General features: G+C 36.9%; 1 protein-coding gene across 1 annotated transcript in view; it reads left to right on the top strand.

Moving 5' to 3' along the window:
• Positions 1-2,569: 2,569 nt before the first annotated feature.
• NRAP (nebulin related anchoring protein) overlaps positions 2,570-24,524 on the top strand; it is a 50,387-nt gene continuing 28,432 nt past the window's right edge. The window contains exons 1-17 of the mRNA XM_084265004.1: positions 2,570-2,806; positions 3,065-3,159; positions 3,843-3,930; positions 6,966-7,070; positions 7,567-7,671; positions 8,337-8,444; positions 9,203-9,307; positions 9,873-9,980; positions 11,490-11,594; positions 14,280-14,384; positions 16,271-16,387; positions 18,142-18,246; positions 19,147-19,254; positions 19,956-20,060; positions 22,104-22,202; positions 22,709-22,813; positions 24,366-24,473. Coding sequence (XP_084121130.1) covers positions 2,735-2,806; positions 3,065-3,159; positions 3,843-3,930; positions 6,966-7,070; positions 7,567-7,671; positions 8,337-8,444; positions 9,203-9,307; positions 9,873-9,980; positions 11,490-11,594; positions 14,280-14,384; positions 16,271-16,387; positions 18,142-18,246; positions 19,147-19,254; positions 19,956-20,060; positions 22,104-22,202; positions 22,709-22,813; positions 24,366-24,473 — 1,743 coding nt within the window. The 5' untranslated portion in view covers positions 2,570-2,734. The remainder of the gene's footprint in view (positions 2,807-3,064; positions 3,160-3,842; positions 3,931-6,965; positions 7,071-7,566; positions 7,672-8,336; positions 8,445-9,202; positions 9,308-9,872; positions 9,981-11,489; positions 11,595-14,279; positions 14,385-16,270; positions 16,388-18,141; positions 18,247-19,146; positions 19,255-19,955; positions 20,061-22,103; positions 22,203-22,708; positions 22,814-24,365; positions 24,474-24,524) is intronic.

The following is a 24,524-nucleotide window of genomic DNA, read 5'->3' as shown; positions in this document are numbered from 1 at the left end:
TCATTGATATCAAAAAGCCTTTATGGGCCTTACTAAAGGAGGAAAAAAGCCACAATGAGCTTTTAAGTGAAGAGAAAATGTCTTGCTAAGATTTGTCAAGATAACAAACTTGCACTGGTTTTGTGATTTAATTCCCTGCATGATCAAAATGCAATGCTGTACTTTGTAATGAGACCATACAATGCTTGTTTTTCAATAAACTCTCTTTTCTATTAGCAACTCAGTTTTATTCTAGAGTGGTGTAGAACACAGTTTTGAGATGCTCGGGAAACAGGGAAATCTTGAATAGACTCCAGCAGAACTGGTGCACAGTGGATGTGAGGGCAGTAGCTGGGATGTTGCTGGGAAGGACACCAACTGTATAGGGAATTGTGGCTTACTGTGCTTCTCTTCTTGAGCATGCTGTAACTTGGGAGAAGCAGGAGAACTTCAAAAACGTGTTTGCCAACTTCCAGCCAAGAAAATAATCAGTATTGCTGTGAAAAGAAACAAACATACTTTATATATCTTGAAATTAAGTAAGTTTTATCTGAAATAAAGGGCTTCTAGCAGTCTGACAGGTCTCTTGGAACACATGGCCTCATTCTTCTCAGGGACCTCTAGTATGGTCTCTAAGTGCACAGTGTCTATTGGCTGTATACACATGATCCATGTTGCAGCCCTGTCCAGATCTTTAGATTCAAGTGGCTCTTGGATGAATGATTTGTTCTGTAGTTGCCAAGTCTTCATGTTGTTGTGTGGTTCAGGGATGTCCTGCTTTCAGTACCTCCCAGAACTTATTTCAGGAGGGCCTTAAGCAATGTATTGTCGGTGCTGGATCAGGAGCAGGTCATGCACTTTTCTTCTTGCCAAAGTGAAACAAGGGCACTAGCATGGCTTCAGATGGAATGAAGGCAACTAGGACTGTCTAGAAAGTACACAATATGGTGACTCTTGTAGTAGATGAACACAAAGAGACAGCAACTGGTACTGTGCTCCATGTTAAATAAGGAGGAGACAGCTTGGTCACTGTGACCCCAAACAGGTCACTTGCATAAACAGAATGGCAACCTGGGATAAGCTGAAAAGCTGTGTGAGAAGGGAACTGGAAGACTTCCAAATTATTTTGGTTCGCAGGTGTGGGCATGGTAAATATTGTGATGTAACTTGGTCAACATAAAATCACATCTGATCCCAAAAAGAATAATATCAGGTAAGTAAGCTGTAACTTCAACACACACAGTTATGTTCTGTGAACATTTTTGTTTCTTAAATGAAACTGTTTCTCTTTATCTATTGATAGAAGTTAATTACTTTAAAGGGCTTCAAGTGTTTTCAGGACTTTGTGCCATACCCATTGCTCTTCAGATTAGAGAGTCTATTTTCAGCACACCAGTTGCTGACAGTACGTTGTGCCAGTACATTGTCAGCATTCAGTAAAAGTAGCAATAATAAATTAAGCAGAACTGCATATCTCCATAGAGAGATGAATAGGAGGCTCTCTAAGGATACACAAGATGTTTAACTAGGAATAATTTTAATTGAATTCTTTGTAATTTACAGAAAAGTGCTTAGCAATATCCCAGGACTGCTGCAGGCACAGGAAGCGCTGCAGATGCATGGGTGACTAAGTAGACTTTTACTTGGATTGAGATAATGCTTAGCTGTGTCCTAGGGTTATGGAGCCCTGCATCTGGAGGTATGATTATCTGGTATGTAAATCTCAAATCCTGATGATTTGTGGCCAGTAGAATTTCATAGCTTCTTTTGTTCAGAGCAGACTTGGCAACCCTAATAACTTGCTTGAATCCTAGTACCACTCATAATAATTCCTTAGTGTTATTTGGCTAAGGAATTTTTATATGCCAACCTACTCTTTGTGAACACTCTTAGTGCTTTGCTCTTTCTATTCAAAAGTAAAGGGTTCCTTTCTGAAATTTTTCCTGTAGGAGATACATGTTTGGATTTGTGCCCATCATGCTTAGGACTCGTTGAGATAAGAGGCTCAGCCCATTTCATTCTGTCGTGGGCATTGTCCTACACCTGGAGATGGAGTTGATGAAACAGAAATATGTGAGAAATAAGCCTCCTGTGCTCTGCTGCCCTCATACCAGGTGAAACTGAGCAGGCACCAAAGGGAAAAAAGAATGATTTGGCTGACACAATGGCAGTTGTACCTCTTCTAGATCCAGTGAAAGGCCAGGAAACTCCAAACTCATCTCCAGCCTGTGTCTCTGGCGATAACTCCTTTGAATATGAAGCAGTTCCTAAACACAGAGTAGTCCGCCATGAGGTCAGTTGCTGTATATCAGGGTGAGAAGAGCCTATGATAAATTGCTGCTGCTGCTGTATGTACTTTTCATCCTGGGCTTATGACAACTGGCTTTACAGCAAAACTGAAATACTAAATGATCTGACTCTGTCGTTCACATGGACATGATTCGTTTCTGTGAGTTCATTCTTCTATTTAGAGAAGGCTATTGCTGCCCTCCCCTACGCACTGACACAGTTGCCAAAATAACCACTCTTACTAACTGGCAGCTTTAAAAGCCAGCCTGCAGCTGACTTTGAAACAGAAGGTCAGCAAACGGAGCAACAGACTTCAGTTCAGAGCTTTAATGGGAGCCATTGACCACAGCAAAAGGCCTTGACTGGAGTGTCTAGAGTGTGCTTTGCACAGGCCAAAAAGTCACTTTCATATTCTTTGAACCTTTTGTATAAACCTATATATATTTTTCACTCTGTGGATTTCAAGATGAATGTGCAGCCGTGTGCTAGATGTGGCTATGGGGTTTACCCTGCTGAGAAGATTAACTGTATAGATCAGGTCAGTTGTCTTTCTTTATTATTTTTAACTATAATAAATGTATAGATTGGCACTTTTAACATGGTGCAAATCTCCTAGTTCCAAAAATTCCTTATTTATATCTGGGTTTGGAACTGAAACGAGTTAGTAATAGACATGTATTTGAAGAATTCTTTAAATTCCTGAATGTTAAGGATCAATATTGAGATTTAAAACTCATCAGAATTATAATGAAAACCAAATCATGTTTGTTTGGTTTATGTTTTGTGGTATTTCCAGACATGGCATAAAGCCTGTTTTCACTGCGAAGTGTGCAAGATGATGTTAACAGTAAACAACTTTGTTAGCCATGAGAAAAAGCCATACTGTCAAGCGTAAGTGTGTTTCTTTTCCTTTTTTTTTAAAGCAAAGTTTTAAAATGCCAAGTCATTTTAATGTTATAGAAGATCACTGTTTGGACTCAACCCAGTCCCATGTGTGATGTCAAATTATGTACTGCTAGTGCCTTTGTACATATCTTTGGATTTACGTGATTCAGAAATGATGGTAAACTCTTCTATATAACACTCCCTCATTTTGTCCAGTGTGTTAAAAGATACAAAATTAATATTGTGGGAAGAAAATAAACCCAACCATAAAATTCAGTGTTTTTCAAATCAGTGGTTAAGAGTTAACAAGGTTGAGCTAATCATCAGGAAAATGTATAAAATGCAGATTTTGGAGTTGGTTTGTTCTAGGAAGTTTTTATTTCATAATGATCAATTCCTGTCAAATTTGTCAGCAGAAAAAGGAGAGATGACAGTTGTTTTTTATTCTATTATTCTCTTTTGTTATTAGAAACACAGCATTGATATGACGATCATTAAAATTAATTTTGCTCTAGGCACCTACTCCATATAGCACGAACTTGAATGTAATCTGAGATCTCTGTGTGAGTGGGGGAAAAGTTATGTATAGAGGGGTGGAGGCTGGTATTGTGTTTTTGAGCGTTAAAGAACTGCTCTGGTGGGCTGTCTGGTACATTCCTAATATCCTTTTACCCTTTCTTTTTTTTTAGACATAATCCAAAAAACAATACGTTCACAAGTGTATTTGAGACACCAATAAACATAAATGCAAAAAAACTGTCGGAAGTGGTAAGTGAGGTAAGAAGCTTGAGGGCCAAGTGTATTTAGCTTTGTTTCACATTTTGATATCATATTCATATCCTGGTTTTGAAATGTATTCTCTACATAGTGAAGATATGTATTCCTTACTTACCCTCCTGTATTCTTTTAGAACAAGCAGTAAGATCTCAGCCTGGGTTTGAATTGTAATTTTAAAAATGCATTCACTCATAGGACAGAAAGGTTAGATCTGAATGTGCTTCTACTTTCAGAAAGAAAAATGGATAGCAGTTTCTCACCCGCCATACCCGATAATCTACATGGATGAATTGTTCATATTAACTGCAGGAAATACTGCCCAGAGCTATGCAGACTTAGTAACTAAATCGTGGGGGGGTTACACAGCCATTTGAAACAAGAATGACCTACTTGCTTTATGATCCGTTCTGAAACTGATACCGAAGGACATGAAACAAAAAGTAAATTCCATCTCAGTAGGATGTAGGCAAAAGTGCTCGTGAATACTTTGTCAAGTATTTCTGACAAACCTGGGATGATATTTCCTGTTGTGGGAAAGCATGAAGGCCAGAGAGCTTAGCATGGTTCTGCTGAAAATGTGCTAAAGCGTTCGGGATGGACTAGCTTTCCATACCCTATTAACTGCATCCAGCCTCTAAAAGGCTGCTGTGCCCCTGGAAACCTCTAGGGGTGCTCAAAGTCTTCTTTCTTTTCACATACCATTCTTTTCTGCCTTGCATTGTTTTCCTCCACATGCACTTCTTTCAAACTTGCATTTTAAGGATTCATTTAAATGAGAAACACATAAACAGCCAAGAATTGATAGCTATCTTGCTTCCATTTGTAATGTTGTTTCCTTGAATGTCATGTCTTTTGATACTCTAAAATAGTACTATTCATTGCATGACTAAACCCCAATGTGTTTCAATGTGATTAGCCATCATTAAAATAAAAAGAAGTTGTATTCCTTAGATTATAGTGTATTCAAGTTCTGTACTTTCTGTAGAAATTTAATGTACATTAATAGCCTTTATCAGGCACTGTATCTTTTATCATGCTCATACAGTATTCTTATGCATCAGTTTTTGCAGCATCATAGTCGCTGCTGGAATAGTTACTGCCTATCACACTTACTTTAAACTGTGTGTGACAGATCTGGTCAGGAATGAGTTTGGGATTACTGCAGGTTCTATTTCTGGTTTTAGGGAGTGATATTAGACTCTGATACTTCCCGTGCATGTGAATATACACTCCAGACAAATTATAGCTCGAAGATCACTTTCCCTTGTTTTTTACACCTAAAGCACCTTCTGTCCTTTTCAATCACATAATGAGGTTCTGCTCCAGAGAGAAAATTGCTACGGGTAGTAAAGAAGCTGATTTTGCAATACTTAAAGGGAGAACTTCTGTGGAAATTTTGAGTGCAAGAAAACTTTTTCATTGGTAAATGTATAAAATAATGCTTACGTGGGAAAAAGTTTCAATTGTTAGTTTGTTGGGTTTTATAAAGTGAGATTTTTGTCTTACGCAGAAAATAAAACATGTTTTTTCAGCCCTAACATGATGTTTTCATACAAGTCATGTTGAGACACTGACTCGAATGCAGAGATAAAAATTCAGCTCACTCTCTTTACACAGAATTTCTATGTAAGCAGACAAACCATTCATCTCTGTGTGCCTCTGTACTTAATTTATTAAATGGGAATAACGATACACATGCTCGGGGATTTTTCTGTCCAATCAGTTTAGATTTTGTAGTCTTCAGGAGAGGGAATGTTATTTTTTGCATTTGTAGAGTGAGTTGTAGAACAGAGCTGTGATTTCAGTTGGATTTCTGTATGCTGTCACAATAAAAGTAACAGTAGGAAAGTACTGGACTAAAGGTAATAGTAATTTACATTTACACAGTCATGTTTTGTGGACACTGTATAGGGAAATAGGAGAATATTTCCCACCAGATAATAGTTGTTTCATCTAATGCTTCACCGATATGTTCTGATTAAAATTTCTTAGGGATTTAATCCTCATAGATTATTTCCCCCAAAGGTGGTATCTAAAGACTGAATTATTCTTTCAGAACTTCATTCCAGATTTCAGGTCTAACATGCTCCTCCTTTACAGATGAACAGCTCCAATAACAGCAGAAATTTTAGGCAGAAGCTGGGTGTGAACTTTAACCTTAGGGATAAATGCAATCTTCTCTTCCATGAAAACACCTTTGCCAAGAATGGGTGGTGTGGAGGTAGTACTTATGTCATCTTTGCATGGCATAGAGCTATGGGCTGTGTGTCCTTTTTGTACATAATAGCATGGTGTTGCTATAAAGAGGGAGAAGGAGGAAAAGATGCTGGCTCTCAGAAAGGGGTTTGTATTTTCTTGTGGGCTGCAGAGAATTTGTGGATCAGGTTTGCTTCCCATAGTCCCTTGGTTTTTGCATTCATATCATACATAAATGTGTCTTCAGGGTGGAATTATTATTTGGCACCAAAACCCAGGCTATTCTATAGCAGTTGGAGATCTAACACACAGACACAGGTAAGCATTATGTGTAAATCATCTTAAACTGGGTTGTGTTGATGCTGCCACCCAGAGAATTAGTTCTGTGCAGCCACACTGCTCCTCTTGTGTTAGTATTGATGCTTTTGGAATGAAGCAGATGAAGGAACTGACGTAGCTGAAAGATAACACAACAAAAGCCTACCTACTAATTTCCTGATCTAATTTACCTCACAGCTGCCTGTCTGATGATGTCTGTGTGATAGACAAGAAGGACTATCACCTAGTAGGGCCAGAGGTGTGTTTGGAAGTAGCCTTCTTTTAGATTGGTTTAAGGTGCAGCAAAAACTAGCAGGCACTGAAGTGAATTAGTGATGGTGAGAATTGCACTGGTTATGTCTTGGATTCATCTCCTTTTGTTGCTGCAGTTCATGCAGACTCTGTATCACTGTGGACTAAGAGATTCTTTTTACCTTGTTTGTCTCCTTGTTCCTCCCCTAAGAGGGGTGTGTGTGAGTCTGCACTAACGAACTATTAATACCAAGTCCATTTTTTTATAGATAAAATATCAAGAAGAGGGTGAACAAATCAAATCAGTATTTCAATGGGATGTAAGGTCCAGAGAAATTGAAGCTGCCTATAAAGCCCAACAATTGGCTACCCAGGTAAGAAATATTGCTGAAGTCTCCAGGCCACTAGTCTGCAGCAGACCAAGGACTAGCCTTGGCGGTCTGATTGTTGGGGTTTTCCTGACAGCATTGCAGTGCTAAAAAAGCCATAGCTTGTCATTTGGCTAAACTTTTCAAGGTAGTGTACCTTGATTAACCATCAGATGAGGAAGGTGTATCTATACAGTTAGCTGTTTGGTCCACTGCATGTACAGTCATAACTCACTGTGTCTTCTTTCTACTGAAAATGAAGCTTCAATACATGGTCAGATTCCCAGTGGGAATTATTTGAGTCTCACTCCAGAATCCCAGATCCTGGCATCTTGATGTCAGTTCTTGTTATACAAGCTCTGCCCTGGTATTCTGAAGGGATGTGGAGTGTAGGCCTTGTTCTGTGTGTCTGCAGAGAATAGATTTGACTTCTACCACATTTTGTGTGTGTGTTTCTTTTTTCAGGTGAAGATTGGTAGTTACTTAATTTTTTGTTTTCTAGAATGCTTACTATGCTGCCTATCAGGAGGGAAGATCGTGGTACTCAGGAACCATCCCAGATCCTGAGATGGTCAGAATAACACAGGCACAGAAGACTCTGAGTGATGTAAGTGGGCTAATGTTTGGAATAACTTTATTTTCATGAGCTATTGTATTTTGAAGACTTTCCAGTGCATCATGGCCAACCTTTGGTAGGATGTTACCAAAGGAGAGACTGACACATTTCCTTCTGTCAGTAACAATATTTAACTGTGCAAATGATTAAAGTCATACAGCAATGCTATTGCCCAACCTTGAAATCCTATGTTTGTATACTTCTGTAATTGAGAAGCACTTCAACTACTGACCAATGATATCTGAGTTCACCTTGATTATATTCTGATCTAGCAGGCAGTGGTGTTTCCCTCAGTAGAACAGAACTCATGATGGAAAACATGTTTTATTTTCCATAGAGTAAACCTTTCACTGACTGTATTTCCATGATTGATGAAAATTCACTCCTGAATTAGGACTGATTGTCTGTGTCCATACAAGGAGTTAGTGACTCAGTCAACATAGCCAATTAACAGTGGGTATTGATCTTAACAAGGAATGTTTTCTGTTGTATGTAGGAAATATTTCTACCTAAAAAGTGTATAAAGTGTATTTTCTTTAATTTGTTTACTTTTCAATAAAGTGATACACACCTTTAGGAAGCAGGGATTACAGGAGGAATAACATTAAACTACAGTGGGTTCTTCTGTAACAGAATGAAAAATGTTCATTTTCTAGTTTCAATATACAGAAGAATATGAGCCACGGAGAGGCAAAGGCAGCTTCCCTGCTATGATCACACCAGCTTATCAGGTTGCTAAGAGAGCCACCCAACTAAGCAGTAACGTAAGTCACAGTTTTTTAATTGTATGTTAGACTTCTGAATTTGGAGAACCCTGTGTTTAGGCCATTCACTTTAGACAGTTGAGTTCTATGAGGGCTATTTGTTGTACTCTTAATTCTGCAAAATGGGGAAACTTTGTCATGATGCAGGGAACAGAGTTAGCAAACTATTTGGCTTGGAAAGACAAACTTACATGGCAATATAGATATTTTCTGAAACCCGTAGCAACTTGTGCTGTGATTTATCACGACCTGAAAGAAATTGTGAATGTTTATTTCCACTTTATGGATTTATTTATCTATTTATTTACATCCAATGTTTTTCTTCATTATTTGAAGTTAAGTAGCACAACACTGATTAAAATACAGTGATATTTGATTTAATTCATACACCAGATAAATGCAGAGAAAATGGCTTGTATAAAAACCCAAGAAGTTAACTGAAAAAGATCAAGTAAAAATAAATTCTGTAGAAATGATTTTAAAGTATTTAATTGTTTCTGCAAACATTGCATTATCATTGTGGCATGATCTTAGTGTTTTGGGTCATTAATCACTATTCTCAATATTTTAATCAAATGTACGGCTCACATGAATCTAGTCTAATTTCAAAATTACTGTCTGCTTCTGGCATTTGCTTTAAGGAAATCAGGCCTTAAATCATGATTACTGTTGCTCATTTTCTCTTGAAGGCTTCTGATAGAAACTGCATACCTGCTGCTATTGTTTGTAACATGTATTTTATATGCTTTGTCCCTCAGGTAGAATATAAGCGGGGACATGAAGAGAGAGTTTCGAAGTTCACGTCTGTTGTAGACACTCCAGATATACTTCATGCAAAGGCTGGAGGACAACTTTCAAGTGATGTAAGTAAAACAAGATAGGTTGATGTGGTTTTGACTTCACAAGTGACTCTTAGAACACTTATAAAACATTTACAAATATGAACATAAAGAAAAGTATAAAATGAATATTTGAAAGGCAGACTCTTGAAATGTGTATTGCCTGGAAATATTCTTGATACATTTTACCATTGAGTATTCAATACTTTCAGTATTTTAGGGACTTACTGTCAGAACTGAAGACATTTGGGTACCATGCAAAGTAAAGAAGGAAATTACCTGACTAATATAGAACAGGCATCTTGCAGGCAATTTTAGTATTTTCTTTAAACAACTAGGATCTATCCTATACCCTGAATGAGACACAGAGGTCCTGCAGAAGATACATCATAACATAGTTGAAGTCTACAGAAGATACATCATAACATAGTTGAGGTCTACATTGTAAAAATTCAGACTTTGTGGTTCATCTTCCTTTTGGCAGATGACAGCCATCAAATGCCTGACTTTGCAAATTTAAGAACTGATTATGTGTGCAATCAACATACGTTTGATCTAATTGCTCATCAACTATCTTGGGTTTTTATAGTTGAGATACACAGAAGACTTTGAAGAACAGAAAAGAAAAGGCAGCTTTCCTGCTATGATCACTCCAGCTTATCAAATAGCCAAGAGAGCGAATGAATTGGCCAGTGATGTAAGTGTCCAAAGCAAAGTTTGGTTTTGGGAACAAAATAATTAATTCTTACACAAATTTTGGATTAAAATGTTTACTGGCAGAAATTCGATGAGCATGGTGGAATTATGCTAGCAGTGAACTTCATACACAGATTTTCAATTGGTTGACTTTTGCAGGGACAAATTTGAGTTTTATGCACAAGGAGAAAATTGGGTGTTTTATTTGTGAATCAACACTGAATTTTTGTGGGCAAAAGCATCCCCTTTACCCAGCCCCTGTTGCATAAAGTGAGAAGGAAGACAACAAGGAGTCAGCTGGAGGTCTTTCATTCTGCCCAACTCAGTATGAGTTAGAAGGGCTGAAGTGCTACTGTAATTTACACAGCCACAGTATTTCTGGGTGGCCTTGTATTGGGAGAGGACTGTGTTTGCAGAGCTCTGCTTTGCCACAACTTTCCAAGCTCCCAGTGAGTCCTTCTGTTGTGCTGTTGCAGGATGAAGCTTTTATGAAAGTAGTTTCTTGAACAGCAGTTATATATAAAAATCATACACAAACACATGCATTTATTTAACATAGGTATAGATTTATAAAATAAAGCTTTCTGTTCCAGTCATTTTACTCTCCCTACATTTTGTTTTTGTTGAAACTGCTTAGTGTACTGATCTTTATTGGCTTCCTTTTCCTCTTCAGACATTAAAAAAACCTCTGCTACCCCTCTATTCTTTAAAAATCACTGCAACAGGACATCAGTATTGCTTCAAATGTAGAGTTAATTGTGTTTTGTCATTAGAGACTGAAAGAAAAGCTCTTTTTGTTGGAGAAGATAACATATTGTGCTAACTAGATGGAACTGAATTTAAAACATTATTAAGAGTCATTGAGGAAAATAAGAGATCTGTAATTTTGAAGGCAAAAGCAACAGACTAAAGCATTTAAATGTTTTTGTTTGCCTTTGATCTGTGGAAAACCCTTCATTTGTGTCAGCAAACACACATGGTGATGAAAGGGCAGCATCAGGTTATAGGCATTTTGACTTCAGCGAAGTAGTGTAATTCTTGGTCTCAACTTGAAGGTTCATTGCCTAAAATTCCCTTGATCATTGGGGATATCAGCATTTTTCAGAAACAAGCCCATTTATTAATGGCATTCAGATGACCCTGTGGTTAAAAAAAAGAGTGCTTTGTGGTAACCATGAATTTATGTTACAATCAGTTGTATTTTTTAACCTGCTGGAGTAGCAGGGATGAACCGCTGACATGCAGGCAGTACTGAACAAGCTGAACTACAGTGTGGGTCCAACTGACAATAATGCACTGTTCCTAATGTGTTATTGAAAACTACACCACCATTTTTGGTTTTATATCTTCAAGTGGCATATTTGACTTCTGTAGGTTAGTGTCAATGGACATTTTGACCATTTTTACTGTCAACATGGGCATGTAATTGATTATTATTTATTGTGTAGCATCTGTGTGCCAGACTAAACCCATTCAGATGATTCTTCTCTTTTTCTTTTTTTCCTGTTAGGTAAAGTATCATCAAAGTTATGAAAAAGAGATCAAGGGAAAAGCCAGCCATACAGTTGGAGCAAATGTTAGTTTTTCAAGAGAAAATGTTGATCAATATGGCCAGGTATGCAACATCTGAGGTTGAGGTACTGATGTTGATCTTTACAGTGGCTGATTGCTCAAGACTTTAGAAACTGCAGTAAGACCTATTTTCACTTTGCTTTCCTGGATGAGAAAGAAAGGTCTCAAAGGAAACGATGGTGTGCAACAGCACCATGCTCTGAATGTGTATAGTATGTTTGGCACTGGCACTTACAAGATGAGACTACAGAGTACAGGCACAGTCACTGCGTGATCCGTATGATAGGGTCATTCCAGTAGCTAAGCTTTACCTTGGCAAGTTTTACTGTCTACATGTATGCACTATGCATTTCTGCTGTGGTGCTGTCACGTATCACCCTGATATGTGTTTACTTGCAGACATTTTCCCATTCCATAGGAAAGAAAATTCAGCTAGGAGAAAAACTGAAAGGGCTGCAAAATGGTAGAAAATTAGTGGATAGTTACACATCTTTTCCCAGACAGTATTTTTAGAACTCTTAGAAGCTTTGCAGCTCTAAATATGTACAAGTGGAACTTAAGATCACACGCAATCTCTTAGATTTCAGCTTTTCTACAAAAGTGGTATTGTAAGTTTGACAAGTTGTAGTTCTGCATTTGTGGAACCAATCAGGTTTTAGTTCTGTTTTGGTCTGTGGCATTCGTTTTGCTCTTATTTCATTTTTAAGGGAATGCAATTATTTTGTTGTCTCACAAAATACATCCAGAGTTCTATTCCAATTAAGTTAGGGAAATAATACAGCTAAATAGAACTGAATACAGCTAAAGGGAGTTTGAAAGGAATTGAATAGTGGTTTTGTGTAAGTAAAACTGTATGGTTAATCTTGGGTTTTTCATCCTAGCTCCTCATGAGACCCATATACTTTGGAGCAATGAAGGAACAGGGAATATATTGTCCTAAGACATTTGGGACTTTTGCGTTTCTTCCTTTCTTCTGTCCAAACGAACATCTTGTAGTTTATGAAAAGCAAATCATCCCTGAATAATATGAGATTTGAATATGTGGCATTGAAGCCTTCAATTAGTTTCTGTCTTTTGAACTACTACAAGTTTTAGTAAGAATAAACAAATAAAATGAGTTTGAAAAAGTGCTAATTGCATTTTCAAACATTGAAATTCTGCTATCTTTAGAATTAATTTAAGTTTTTTTCTTTGAAAGTATCTTTGAAACTTCAGTCAGACTCCAAATTTAATTTGAGTTTTAATCTTCATAGATTGGATTCTGATATTTTTATTCAAATAAAATAGAGCTGCTAAAATTAATGGAGCTTTCTGACTGAAGCGTGACTTAACATGGGTAAAGGGATTAGATTTCTAACTGTTGAGATCATGAGGGTACATCATACAGTTAAATATATAACAAGACACAATTTAAAGGAATCCTACTGTAAACCCTATGTGCTGAACACCTGTTTTGTTCATGTTTTAAAATCTTAGAAGTAGCTAAAATTAATTATCTGGAACTTTGAAAACATTGATTTTTAATATGAGCAACACTAGAAATGATTTAAGTAGAAAAAGAAAATGGCCAGTTAGTCTGAAGAATTCCAACTCATGAATGACATTTTTAAAGAAATAACTTAGCTGATTAAAGATTTTTTATGCTTGTTTATAGAACAGATACAACAATTATAATTACATTATATTGTTCACAACCTTATGATGTGACCTATCCTATAATGTGACATTGATGGTGCACAAAATGACCTACGATTGTTTTGCATTGAGAAGTCACAAGCGAGATACCCCAAATACTTACAGTCCTTTCTATCCATGCTCTCTATGACATTTTTGACATGACACACATTATTTTATTACTTAAACTGGCTCTTAACTAAAAAGGATTGACAAAACATTACAGAGAAGACACATTATACTATGTCTTACTTGTTTGAATACTTACCATATTCTCCTCAGATTGTGTCACATAAAGCTTTGGCATCATCATTGTGTATGACCATTTTAAGAAAAGCTCCAGTATTTTATTATTAAATTATCAAAAGGCTTTTCAAATTGCCAATATTTACACACAAACTTATCTGTAGATAGATTTAAGACTATCCATTCCAGAACTATTATTTTTTTAAATCAAGCAAATTAAAATGCTGTGGTTTTGTTCTGTAAGGAGTTTACCACTTTAATATCTAGATCTTCCTGCTTCATTAATGAATCCCTCTTCCAAATATATCAGTGCACTAGAGAAATGTTATTTTTGGTCAGTTATGATATACAAAATGGTGATGAGGTGACCAAAACACTTCTGTTGCATCACAGAAGGCTGACCCTACAGTAAACTTGGAAAATTAAAGCAAATCTTCTGGCTGCCCAAAACATTATATATGTTTTATGGTTTTCCAGGGAAACATACATACTGGCAGAGAAGTGGTAGGAGATATCTTTGTAAAAACTGAGGTGGAATTAGAAGTATGTATGTCATTATATACTTGAATACTATCTTGACCACAGCTAATTGCTACCTAAATTTTACTTGCAATGCAACACAAATAGTTTTTACAGGCATAGTTAGTGGATGATTTTATTCTTATAGTTGGTAATTTTATTCCCTTTTTCATAAAAAAAGGTAAAATGAAGTGAACTTTCCTACTAACAAGAACTATGGGGCTTTGTGAAATCACCCATGGCCCCACCTGTTCATGTATGATGAGTAAACACTCTGAATTTTCTTCAGGATTATGTGGATGAGTATGAAGAACGCAGAGGGAAAGGAAGCTTTCCTGCTATGATCACTCCAGCTTATCAAAATGCCAAGAAAGCAAATGAATTGGCAAGCGATGTAAGTATGAAACCTGAATCAATACAATTCATAAACAATTAAAACCAGCAGTTTGTCAGAGCACTGCCTGGGAGGAGAATGCTAAAATTACACTTGAGAAGTAAACAGCAATGACATTTGACTGCATTGCTGGGAACAGGATGGCTCAGGGGATTAATAATATCCATTAATAGAAGGGGACACAGCTCCAACTTACATGAGGGAAGAGATGGATGTAGCAACTAATGGGGATCCCTACTGTTAGGTTAACCCTCCTGGCAAATCTGCACCTGTATTATTAATGAAACCTTCAACTGCCTTAATCATCCTGTGGACTACTGTGGTATTCCCAGTAGTGAATAAATGGAGGATGAATGAGCTGAACTGGTTTTGATATTTTGATGTATCATGCCTCTAGCACAATGCAAGTCATATGGTGGAAAAGAATCCATGGAGTAACTATGCTGTCACTTTACAAGACTGAGCTTATTTCTAGGCTGGGGATTTTTAGGTTTTAGGTGGTGATCTAAAGAATTGGTAAAAAAGGTGGTGATGTGCAATTGTTGCATGCAGCCCATTGATTAAAGAGCCTCAGTGCTGTTTGAGGAGACTGTTTCTAGTAGTGACAAAAAAATGAATCACTCTGTAGGTCCCCCTACCCTGTGGCTGCTGTGAAGAGTTCCTGCGAGTGACAGCCTTTGTAGTGTGAACACCAGGCCCACATGGGGCTATCTGTGCTGGCAGGCTTGGTCTCTTTACTGGGGACCTAATAGATGGTTGACTCTTCCAGCTTGTACTTGCCTGGACTAGACACAAGTGGTAAACTAGAGTGAAAGGATCAGTCATATTCTGTTACGTGAGCCTATGACCCAGAGATTATAAGCCCCCTGAAATCTGTTACCAGTCCCTATTTTGATGACAAATTCAGTATGCCCTGTCTAAACATGAAATATTTATCCTTTTCAGATAAATATGGCAGTTTTGTAGATCTTCCAAAAGCTAATGGCCAGTAGTTTCCTTATTGATTTGTAATACCTGAGGTGAGGAGAAGGGTTGGTTCATGGCAGTAACATTTGAACACTAGAGTACTTATCAAGCTGCTTCATATCTTTAAAGCCTGTGAAGCTGTGTGCAGGCTTGGACAATAAATAACCCAAAACCTTTGCACATCAGCATATTTAAAATAATTTCTTGGTTTGTACATTATGAATCTGATTTTTGAAGCAGTAACATAAGCATGTCCTTTGTCTGCAAAGAATATTGAAATATATTCCCAAAAGGGTTTTTGCTGGACAGACTTTGGCAAAAAGCAAATACAAGTATTATCTGTTTTCACGCATCTGAGCCCAATTTAAGTCAATAACCTGGTATCTAAATTAAATTAACAGATCCCTTATTCAATCTTGATTTGGTAGAGAAATATAATTCCCTTAAAACTGTTATAAGTTCAAAAAAATACAGCTTTTCTAAAAAGCCTGTTTCTACAAAAGGAAAAGTTCCCAGAGCATTTGATGACTATCTGTAATTCTCTGTCTAGAAGTCTAAAATTAAAGTACTGAGAATTAACTTCAGTAATAAAAGAGCAAACAAGCTCCAAACAGCCAATACCCAAGAATCTGCTAGTTATCTGTTTAGGCTATGAACAATAACCATTTGTTCAATCTATACAAAAAATGGATGTAAAGAAATGCTGTGTAGTGAAGTGGCTTGACAAGGATTGTTAGGGCTGTGATTTTATATGTGCTTTATTTCAGGAAGTAACAACTCACAGTGCTTAAACCTAGCAAGTTCTATTTACTTATCAAAGCAAGATTAGGAAAAATCTTATCCCAACTCATGAAGCCAGTCTAAATAGCAATGGTTAAAAGGTAGACATCTGTTTTATAATTTTCCCTACTTCTTTTCAGATAAAATACAAGAAAGATCTTTCCAAGATGAAAGGTGCAGCTCACTTTCACTCCCTAAAGGCTGAAGACAACTTAGTCCTTAAACAAGCCCAAAGTGTTAACAAGCTTGTCAGTGAGGTAAGGGGTTGAATTGATCTGTTAACAAGTTTGAGAGCAGCTCATACAAACATTTGTGTCTGATGGGTATGGACTACAAATATAAAAAGCTGTTGTTCTTATTGCCCTGTATGTAGCAAAAATGATCTGTGTGTAGCACAGAGAAAGTTGCAAGAAAAAATCTTTAGGTTCTGTTATCTGGCACTTCTAATGATCTGTATGAAAGCATGGGAAATTAAACCTGGAAGAATAATTCTAATTAAGACCACATGAAGAATAGACATCTAAAAAAGCCCCCAAAAGCCTGAATTATGCTGCTAATGTGCTGTGAAGTTATAATCGTAAATGCTTAAGGATGACTTGGGTGTATACCTTAGAGCATTTCAAAGAAGATTCTACTGATCATTAAAAAATAACACCAACAGAGACAAAATTTGTACCATTCTGTTACTGTGGGTTTCTGTTTTCTTCCATCATGTGCAAGACTGTGGGTTACTGATAATGCATTCTTCTTCTGCTGGCAAGGGAAGATTGCTAGGGAATTCTCAGTAGATTCTGAATTATTAATTTATTTATAGTGTCATATCAGCTATAAAGCTATTAATAAGTGTGAGTTTCTAGAGCTTCCCCATGGCAGTTTAAAAACTTACACTCTTGAGATGTCAAAGTATAAAACCTTCAATAATGAAAAACCCCTGGAAGTACGACCGGAAGGGGCCTCCTGGGCCAATGATTTCTGGCTCCTGCTGTTTCGGCACAGTATCATATAATCCTCTTCTTCTAATTTCTAGCCTACATTTATTCCTGTCCACTTTATTACTATTGTGTTTTGTGCCAGCATTACCCTTTAGTTGAAAAAGTTCTTCTCCCTTAATGATTATCTTTCTGAGGTGCTTACAAACGGATAATTTTCTTCTTTCTGCCTTTGTTTTCCTAGACTAAGTAAGCCAAATTCTTTTCATCTCTCACAGTCTTTCACAGCAGCTGTTACAGGCTGAGGGCATGTTCCTTAAACAGGAATGACTGTAAGGACGCAAGTTCTTCATGAGGTCTTGGTGCAACCTGGTACCTAGCACACACACTTCCCAGTGCCTGCTCAAAAGTCTCCTCTTTCTCCTGCCTTGGACTTTGTCTTTTTCATGGCTGTTACTTTGGTCTCTTGCAATCTTTCTGTGGTCAGCCTATGTATGAACAGTTTTTCTTAGCCTTTCCAGGTGATGAGCTCCTATAGCTGAAATGTTTATGGTTACTCCCTATGTATATTAACCTCTACACTGCAGAATTTAGCCCCATTACTATTAATCTTTTTAATATCACCCTGAACATTCCTACCTCAGAGCAAAAGTACATAAGAAAAATATTAAGCCAATTCTGAATTTAATCTTATTCGGAAGATTCCTGCTGCTGAACTTCTCCCTATTCAATCCTTCCTGTTGAAAATCAGCCTTCACTTTTTCTGCTTTCATTTGCTCCACACTCACCTTAAAATTCCTTTGTAGATCCCTGTTTTTATTAATAATTTTCCCTATGGCAGTCTCATACACTTTGCTGAGGTCCAAATGGTTGAAATTGATTTTAAGTTCTTTTACCTATAAAGTGAGAACTGAGAATATGAAAATAATCTTCATATTCATTTTCATCATATGACATCTGATGAAAACCACATATCAAAATCTCTGAACAGTGGGTCTGGCTAGTAAGAAGTGTGTGGCTGAACTTGATGGAGCAGGTTAAGGTTTTACCATACCTTTCCCTTGTGCATTTTTGTCACTAAGGTGGAGTATAAGAAGGATCTTGGAAACAACAAAGGCTACAGCATGAACTACTGTGATACTCCGCAGTTCAAGAACGCCAGCAAGATCTCAAAATTCACCAGTGATGTAAGTTTTCAGTACCTCATGTGTGGCTTAGCCTGGAAGCTGCTGTGTATGTGTTTCAGATAAATGTGTGTTGGGAATTTGATTATAACTGATTTTAACCCAGGCTGTACAGCACATATTCTAATCTCTCCTGGATTGGTGGGGCTCATTTAATATAGGATTATGGAAAAAAACTATTGTGATAAAACAGGTTACTTACAATGGACAACTTTTAATCTATACAAGTAGTTGGCAGTTGTTATTGTTATCTACCATAATAATTTCTTATTTTGTTGTGTATGTCCATTTCCTGACTGAAAAGGTAGGCAGAAGACCCTTTACCAAAGTTAATGTCAGGGAGGAACATGTTTACTGTGTGAAGGCAATCAATATTAATAATAATACTGTTTGTGTAGCATGATGATGAAGTATAATTATGCTTTATACTGCTTGATATCATTCTCTGAAATCTAAGGGGAAGAAATCTTTACCAGACAGGTGAGATGATAGAGTGGTTAATTTATATTGTCACTGAATTCCCTACGCTGGGCTCGCTGAAAACAGTCCAGTTTTGGTAGATGATTATGTGCTCATTTATTAACATACAAATAATGTTTCCCTGAAACTTTGTTCTAATATTTATTTCTGATGAAACAATGTGCAGCACTAGAATGCAAAGGTATCTCCTTCATGTGGCATCCAGGTGATCTGAAGAATATGTAAATGACATCTTTTAAAATAGGAAACTCATGGAGGGTTTTAGTTTTTAGTTTTTGAAGTACTAAGGTTCTTGTGGACTCAGGAGTTTCTGTAGTGTTGCAACACTAGCAGACCACATAATTTGTCTCGCTGCTGTAACACATGGAAACTCATAGAAAAACTAACTATATTTTCTCAGAGTATTTTTTCTTTTTTATACAGCTTAAATACAAAGAAACCTACCAGAACGAGATGAAAGGTCATTATGCAGGTATTGGCATGGACAAGCGAATGCTCCATGCCATGAAAGTTGGCAGCCTGGCAAGCAATGTAAGTCTCTTTTAGTCACACCTATGTAGTTGGTTTTTGTCTTTAAGTTTTTGCAGAATTAAGTTGATAGAAAACTAGATCATATTGTACTGGGGATCTGAAGGATAGATATGTTGAGAAGAAGGGAAATTCTTTTTGGATACCCTTTTGTACTGATTTATATCTTGCTGTGTGGAAGAAGTTAAAATAAGCAAATTCAGTGATCTGGCGACATACTGAGCTCCTTCGGTTTCCTTTGACATCAGTAGGATGCTGAAGGTTGCTTGCCACCACCCCCAGGGTCAGACCTTTGCTGAAAAAACAGTCTTTAATGAAGATTTCTGGATTCCAATTTAATTTACTGGGTTAGTCAAGAAGCTATTTCGTTACATACCATTCCTTCAAGTATATTATTTACAAATCTGTAAGAAGCTTGAGAACTAAGCAGAAAGATAAAAGAGATGTGTCATAGGTGGAAGTTAAGTTAATGCTCCCACTGTTGGCATTGGATTAATTGAGGAGCTGAAAAAGAATCAATTAGTGGCTAAACTATGCAAATAATTTCATTTTCTTTGTCACTCATGACATTGAACTTACTTTGTTTCCTGCATTTAATATTAATATTATTGTTCCTCCTTTCCTCTTGACTGATAATTATTCAAACAAATGACAGCTTAAAAAAAAAGACTGATTTTTTTGTTGTTGTTCTCCCTGTGTTTCAGATAGCCTATAAATCTGATTACAAACATGACGGTGTTGACTACAATTACCCAGCTACTCTTACTCCTTCATATCAGACAACAAGGAAGTTGGTCCCTTTGAAAGATGTAAATAATTTGGGTTTTTTTTCTATGACTGGTGTGGCTCATCGTCTCTCTGTAGAGATTGTGATAGATTGCATGTGTCAAATGATGATTTAATCATGGGAGCAAACAGCTAAAAAGTTGAAACAAAAAAGTGGTGGGAGTCCAGAGAGATAGAAAATTTGTGTAGTGCTGTGGTTGTCTGTGTTCTACAGATAAATGGAAGACGTCAGACTGTAGAGGATACCATACGTCCACCTCTCACAAGCATTAAAGACTTGATTGATCTCATCTACCATTGGGAACTTACCCTGTGCCTTAGTTAGGAGCACAGTCACCAGGCATTACTTCTAAAATTAACAGGGAGAAAGTAGTACCTCTGCAAGGCATTTCTGACTACCTAATATATATACATAACCTCTCTTTCCACTAAAATGGCAGGAAACCAGGGGCAGGATGCCTTAGAAAGGCTGTTAACATTATATGAAGTTTATCTGGGCCTAAATACCTCTTCCAGGAGAAAAAGAAAGTAGCATGAAGAGGTGGAATTGAGAACCCTGATGTTTTTGAGGAAGCACTCAATATCCTTCTAAGATTCCCTATTGCTTCTTGAGCAGTAATTTCAGCTTTGTCTTTGGAAAAGCTTTAAAAAAGTAGTTCACTGTTTAATTGCTTAGTGTGTGAGGCAGTTATATTCTTAAAGAGTTCCAAGGAAGCATGAATTCATGTCCAAAGTGGACAAATCAGTTCTACCTGCTCTATACAGTTCAGCATTACCTGTGGCTCTACAATTAATAGTCAGCATCTGGTTTTGGAGCATGTAAATCAATTGGCCACAGTGAGTCCGTTGCAGTAGTCATGACCATCAGTCAGCAGCTTGGAACAGTCCCAGGGCTTGTCTGCTCACTGCCAGTCAGCACGCTTTCTTTAAACTCTTTAAGAATTCAAGTTTCTCATACACAAGCAATCACAAGATGCAATAAATGCACAGTTTCAGTTAAATAGAAATCCCTTTTTGTGGAAGTAAAAGTGTCTCTGTAAAGAAGTAAATGAACTGCTTTAAGTACCTTGATGACTTTGGACCTGTGAGATAATTCAGGCTTTTTTTTTTTCCTGGGTTTTTTGTTATTACGACAGAAAGAACAAGGTTTACATGAGGATACCTGAGATAAGAAGGTTAAAATGGTTTCAATAATTTAGCCTCTAGGAATATCCTCCACTTTACCGGGAAAAAAGTGTTCTTAAACTAGTGTTAAGCAATACGATTTGCAACGTTTGCTAAGTGGTGATTAACTACAGTGAATATTAATTACAGCCTGCAGTCAATAATAATTGTGTCCTGCAGTGTGGCACTGAGTCCTTTGGCAGTGACAGGTTTGAATGAAAGCTTCTTCATGATTTCTTATCTTGCATAATTTGGGGATTTAAGATATTTATTTTATAGCTTATTATTCCTGCTACCATGTTAATGTGTTTGGAATTTAGTGGGCTCCAGTCCTATTAATTGCTGACATTTAAATGCCGTCTTTCATACCATAAATATCTATTTTTGTTCTCTTATCATCCACACAAAACTCTTGCTGAAGGAAATTCTGTGATTAATTATTACATGGAAACTCAGTAAAGAGAAAGTGTAAGAGAGTTAATTTGCTCTGCACAGTATTACAGTGGGTGGACCTCTTAATAGACAATATTCCTTTATAGACATAGTCTGATAAAGATAAAAATAGTCTGAGTGATGGTTAAGGACATCAGTTTGATGGGAATGCGTTGGGGACCAGCTGACACTGCATCTTTTTAAGAATTTGTGCTTTTTAAGGGAAGGGGTGAAGTTCATTTTCAAAATGATATAAAAACTGTGACCTCACACTAAGAAATTTTCAGAGCCTTAACTCAGATCTCACCCAGGAGACCCTGTTGGTTTTCCTCATCTCAATTTATTAAGGTTTAAACAATGATTTTTCAAGAGTATTAGTTAACAAAACTTTGTCTACACAACATCTCATGTTCCAGTCTGAACATTTCTTCCTTTATTAAATCTTTTTTCCAAATTTTATTTTAAATTAGGTAAACTACAGGCAAAGCATAGATAAGCTGAAGTACAGCTCTGTTGCCAGCACTCCACAAATGGCTCAAGCCAAAATAAATGCACAGCAGCTCAGTGATGTAAGTTTTATCATCATTAGCCATAATTGTTTATTAGAATTACTGGATAATTGTATTTCATAGCATTTGTAGCACTTAACTGTTCTTATTGTTGATAGTTCATTGGGAGATTTACAACCAAAACAAGAGTACAAATTACATGGAATCCTTTCCAAAAATGTTGCATACCAGTAGACAATATTTTCCTCTATTTTGGAGTTGTGTTAGTGTGCTTTTTTTAGGCATTTACTTTATGTGTAAATGTTAAGGCATTTTTTAAAATCAGATATTTTCTACTTTTAAACAATCAGTAACTATTCTATTTATACAATAATTACTCTACTTCCTAGTACCTAGGTAAAAGTTATAATTGCCTTATTGCCCTCATATGTATGTCAGCCATGAGTGTACCTGTAATATATGACATTATTAACCTGAGATGCAACAGCAATCAATCAGCATAGCATCATTTTTTTGTGAATTAAAAATAATTGAATTTGTTGTTGGCTTTTTTCAATATCTGGCAGCTGAACTACCGAGCCCAGTATGAGAAGACAAAAACAAATTACACTCTACCTCAGGACGTACCTCAGTTAGTCAAGGCAAAAGCTAATGCTGAGTTATACAGTGAGGTAAGCCAAGCAATGTGGAAATATTGGTATTCGTGATATTGTTAGTAGAGAGAAATGAATGTAAAGATGATGACACTGCTTTGGGAAGCATTTATCATCAGCCTTTACTCAACATCATTAGAATAGATAGTGACACAATCTCAACTACAGTGTAACCACTAAACTTTTTTTTCAAGGCCTTTTCAGATGACATGAATTTGTCTAGTAAATCAGTGTTCACTTCATAAAATTAACTGCTTCTAAGTTGGTATTTCTATAAAGAATCTACACTTGCACAGTTCTATTAAGTCAAAGGCTGATGAAGTCAATGCAAAGAAACACAGTGACTTCAGCGAACTTGGATCAAGCCCACTGTCATTGCCATTCATAATTCATGACAATATGTAGTAAATTACTTAAAGTCCTGGGTGTTAAAATCAAGCACTTGCAGGAAAACTTTGTTTTATTTAACTGTTAAAGTATTTTTCAGGCCTCCATTGTTGTAGATGGTTTTGGAGGGAATAAAACCCAACAGGATAAATAAATGCAAAACCAGAAAAAAAATCCAGACTTATTACTGATATGACTTTTATTTTTGAGCTAGTTTCATAATTTTTCATGGGTTTGAGTTGGCATTACCCCACTTTTTTTTTCCTGGCATATTCATACCTTGTGTTCTTCCCCTAAATTTTATTTGAGCTGCATTGATGGAATGTTGTGGAGCAAAATTCTTTGTGTCTATAATGTGTTGGGATGCACGGTCATTGTTCAGTACTAGTAAAATATGAAAAACCAAATTTAGAAATCAGGGCTTCCTGGTACTTCATTGGGTGCATACACAGTATGCATGAAGTTCTATTTGATCCTGTTCTAATGGCATTTCAAGTGAAGTCTTGAAAAAGAGCTTAAACAGTTAGTACTTTAAATTCCATTAACTTTTAGAAGTAAGCATGTGATTCTTATGCATTTCATCTATGTTTGTGATATAGTGTGGCTCATGAGCATGCTTTTGGAGCAAAACTGGTCATAAGGGTTGCTTCTCTGAGCTTTGCTTCACTTAGTGAGGTGGTCTGAGAGTAAATGAGTTGGATTCCTTTTGCATGAAGCCAGACTGAAAGATGCTCTCCAGAAGCTCACATAAAGAACTGCAGCTGCAAATAGACCTGACTAGCTCCAGTCTGGTTGGGGAAGGGGAAAAACTCCTGAAATGAGTAGTGTGATGCCTGATTCCAGTCACCAGCTGTTCTTCCTCATAGAGCAACTCCTTCTGACCCACACTATTTACATATGTTGACATACCCACAGGCACTTTAGAATAAAGCTCCCTCCCCTCCACCTGTTTAAAATTGCTGCATGTTCTGGGATTTAAAGTGCCTGTAAACTCCAAGAATAGAATTCTTGAATCAATCCTGGCCAATTAATTAGCTCAGAATGATAATGAACTGTGACTTAAGAAGGTTCCAGTTTGTGGGCTGAGCATATTTATACTTGGTTTGCTCTTGGTCATTTTCATGTTCATTTGAAGATCCCGTATGTTTATGTTAGTGACATTTTGCTGTCTTTTCTCTCTCAGGTTAAGTACAAAGAAGGCTGGGAGAAGAGTAAGGGCCAGGGCTTTGAAATGAAACTTGATTCTCTGCCTTTACTTGCTGCCAAAGCTTCCAGGGATCTTGCCAGTGATGTATGTTATATTTAATTACCTAGGAATTATTCTTTATATAAGTTGCTATAG

This window comes from Gallinula chloropus (assembly GCF_964237585.1).
Source record: "Gallinula chloropus genome assembly, chromosome: 5".
NCBI lineage: Eukaryota > Metazoa > Chordata > Aves > Gruiformes > Rallidae > Gallinula > Gallinula chloropus.
Note: the sequence above shows the minus strand (reverse complement) of the source record. Positions and strands in the feature narration are given on the sequence as shown.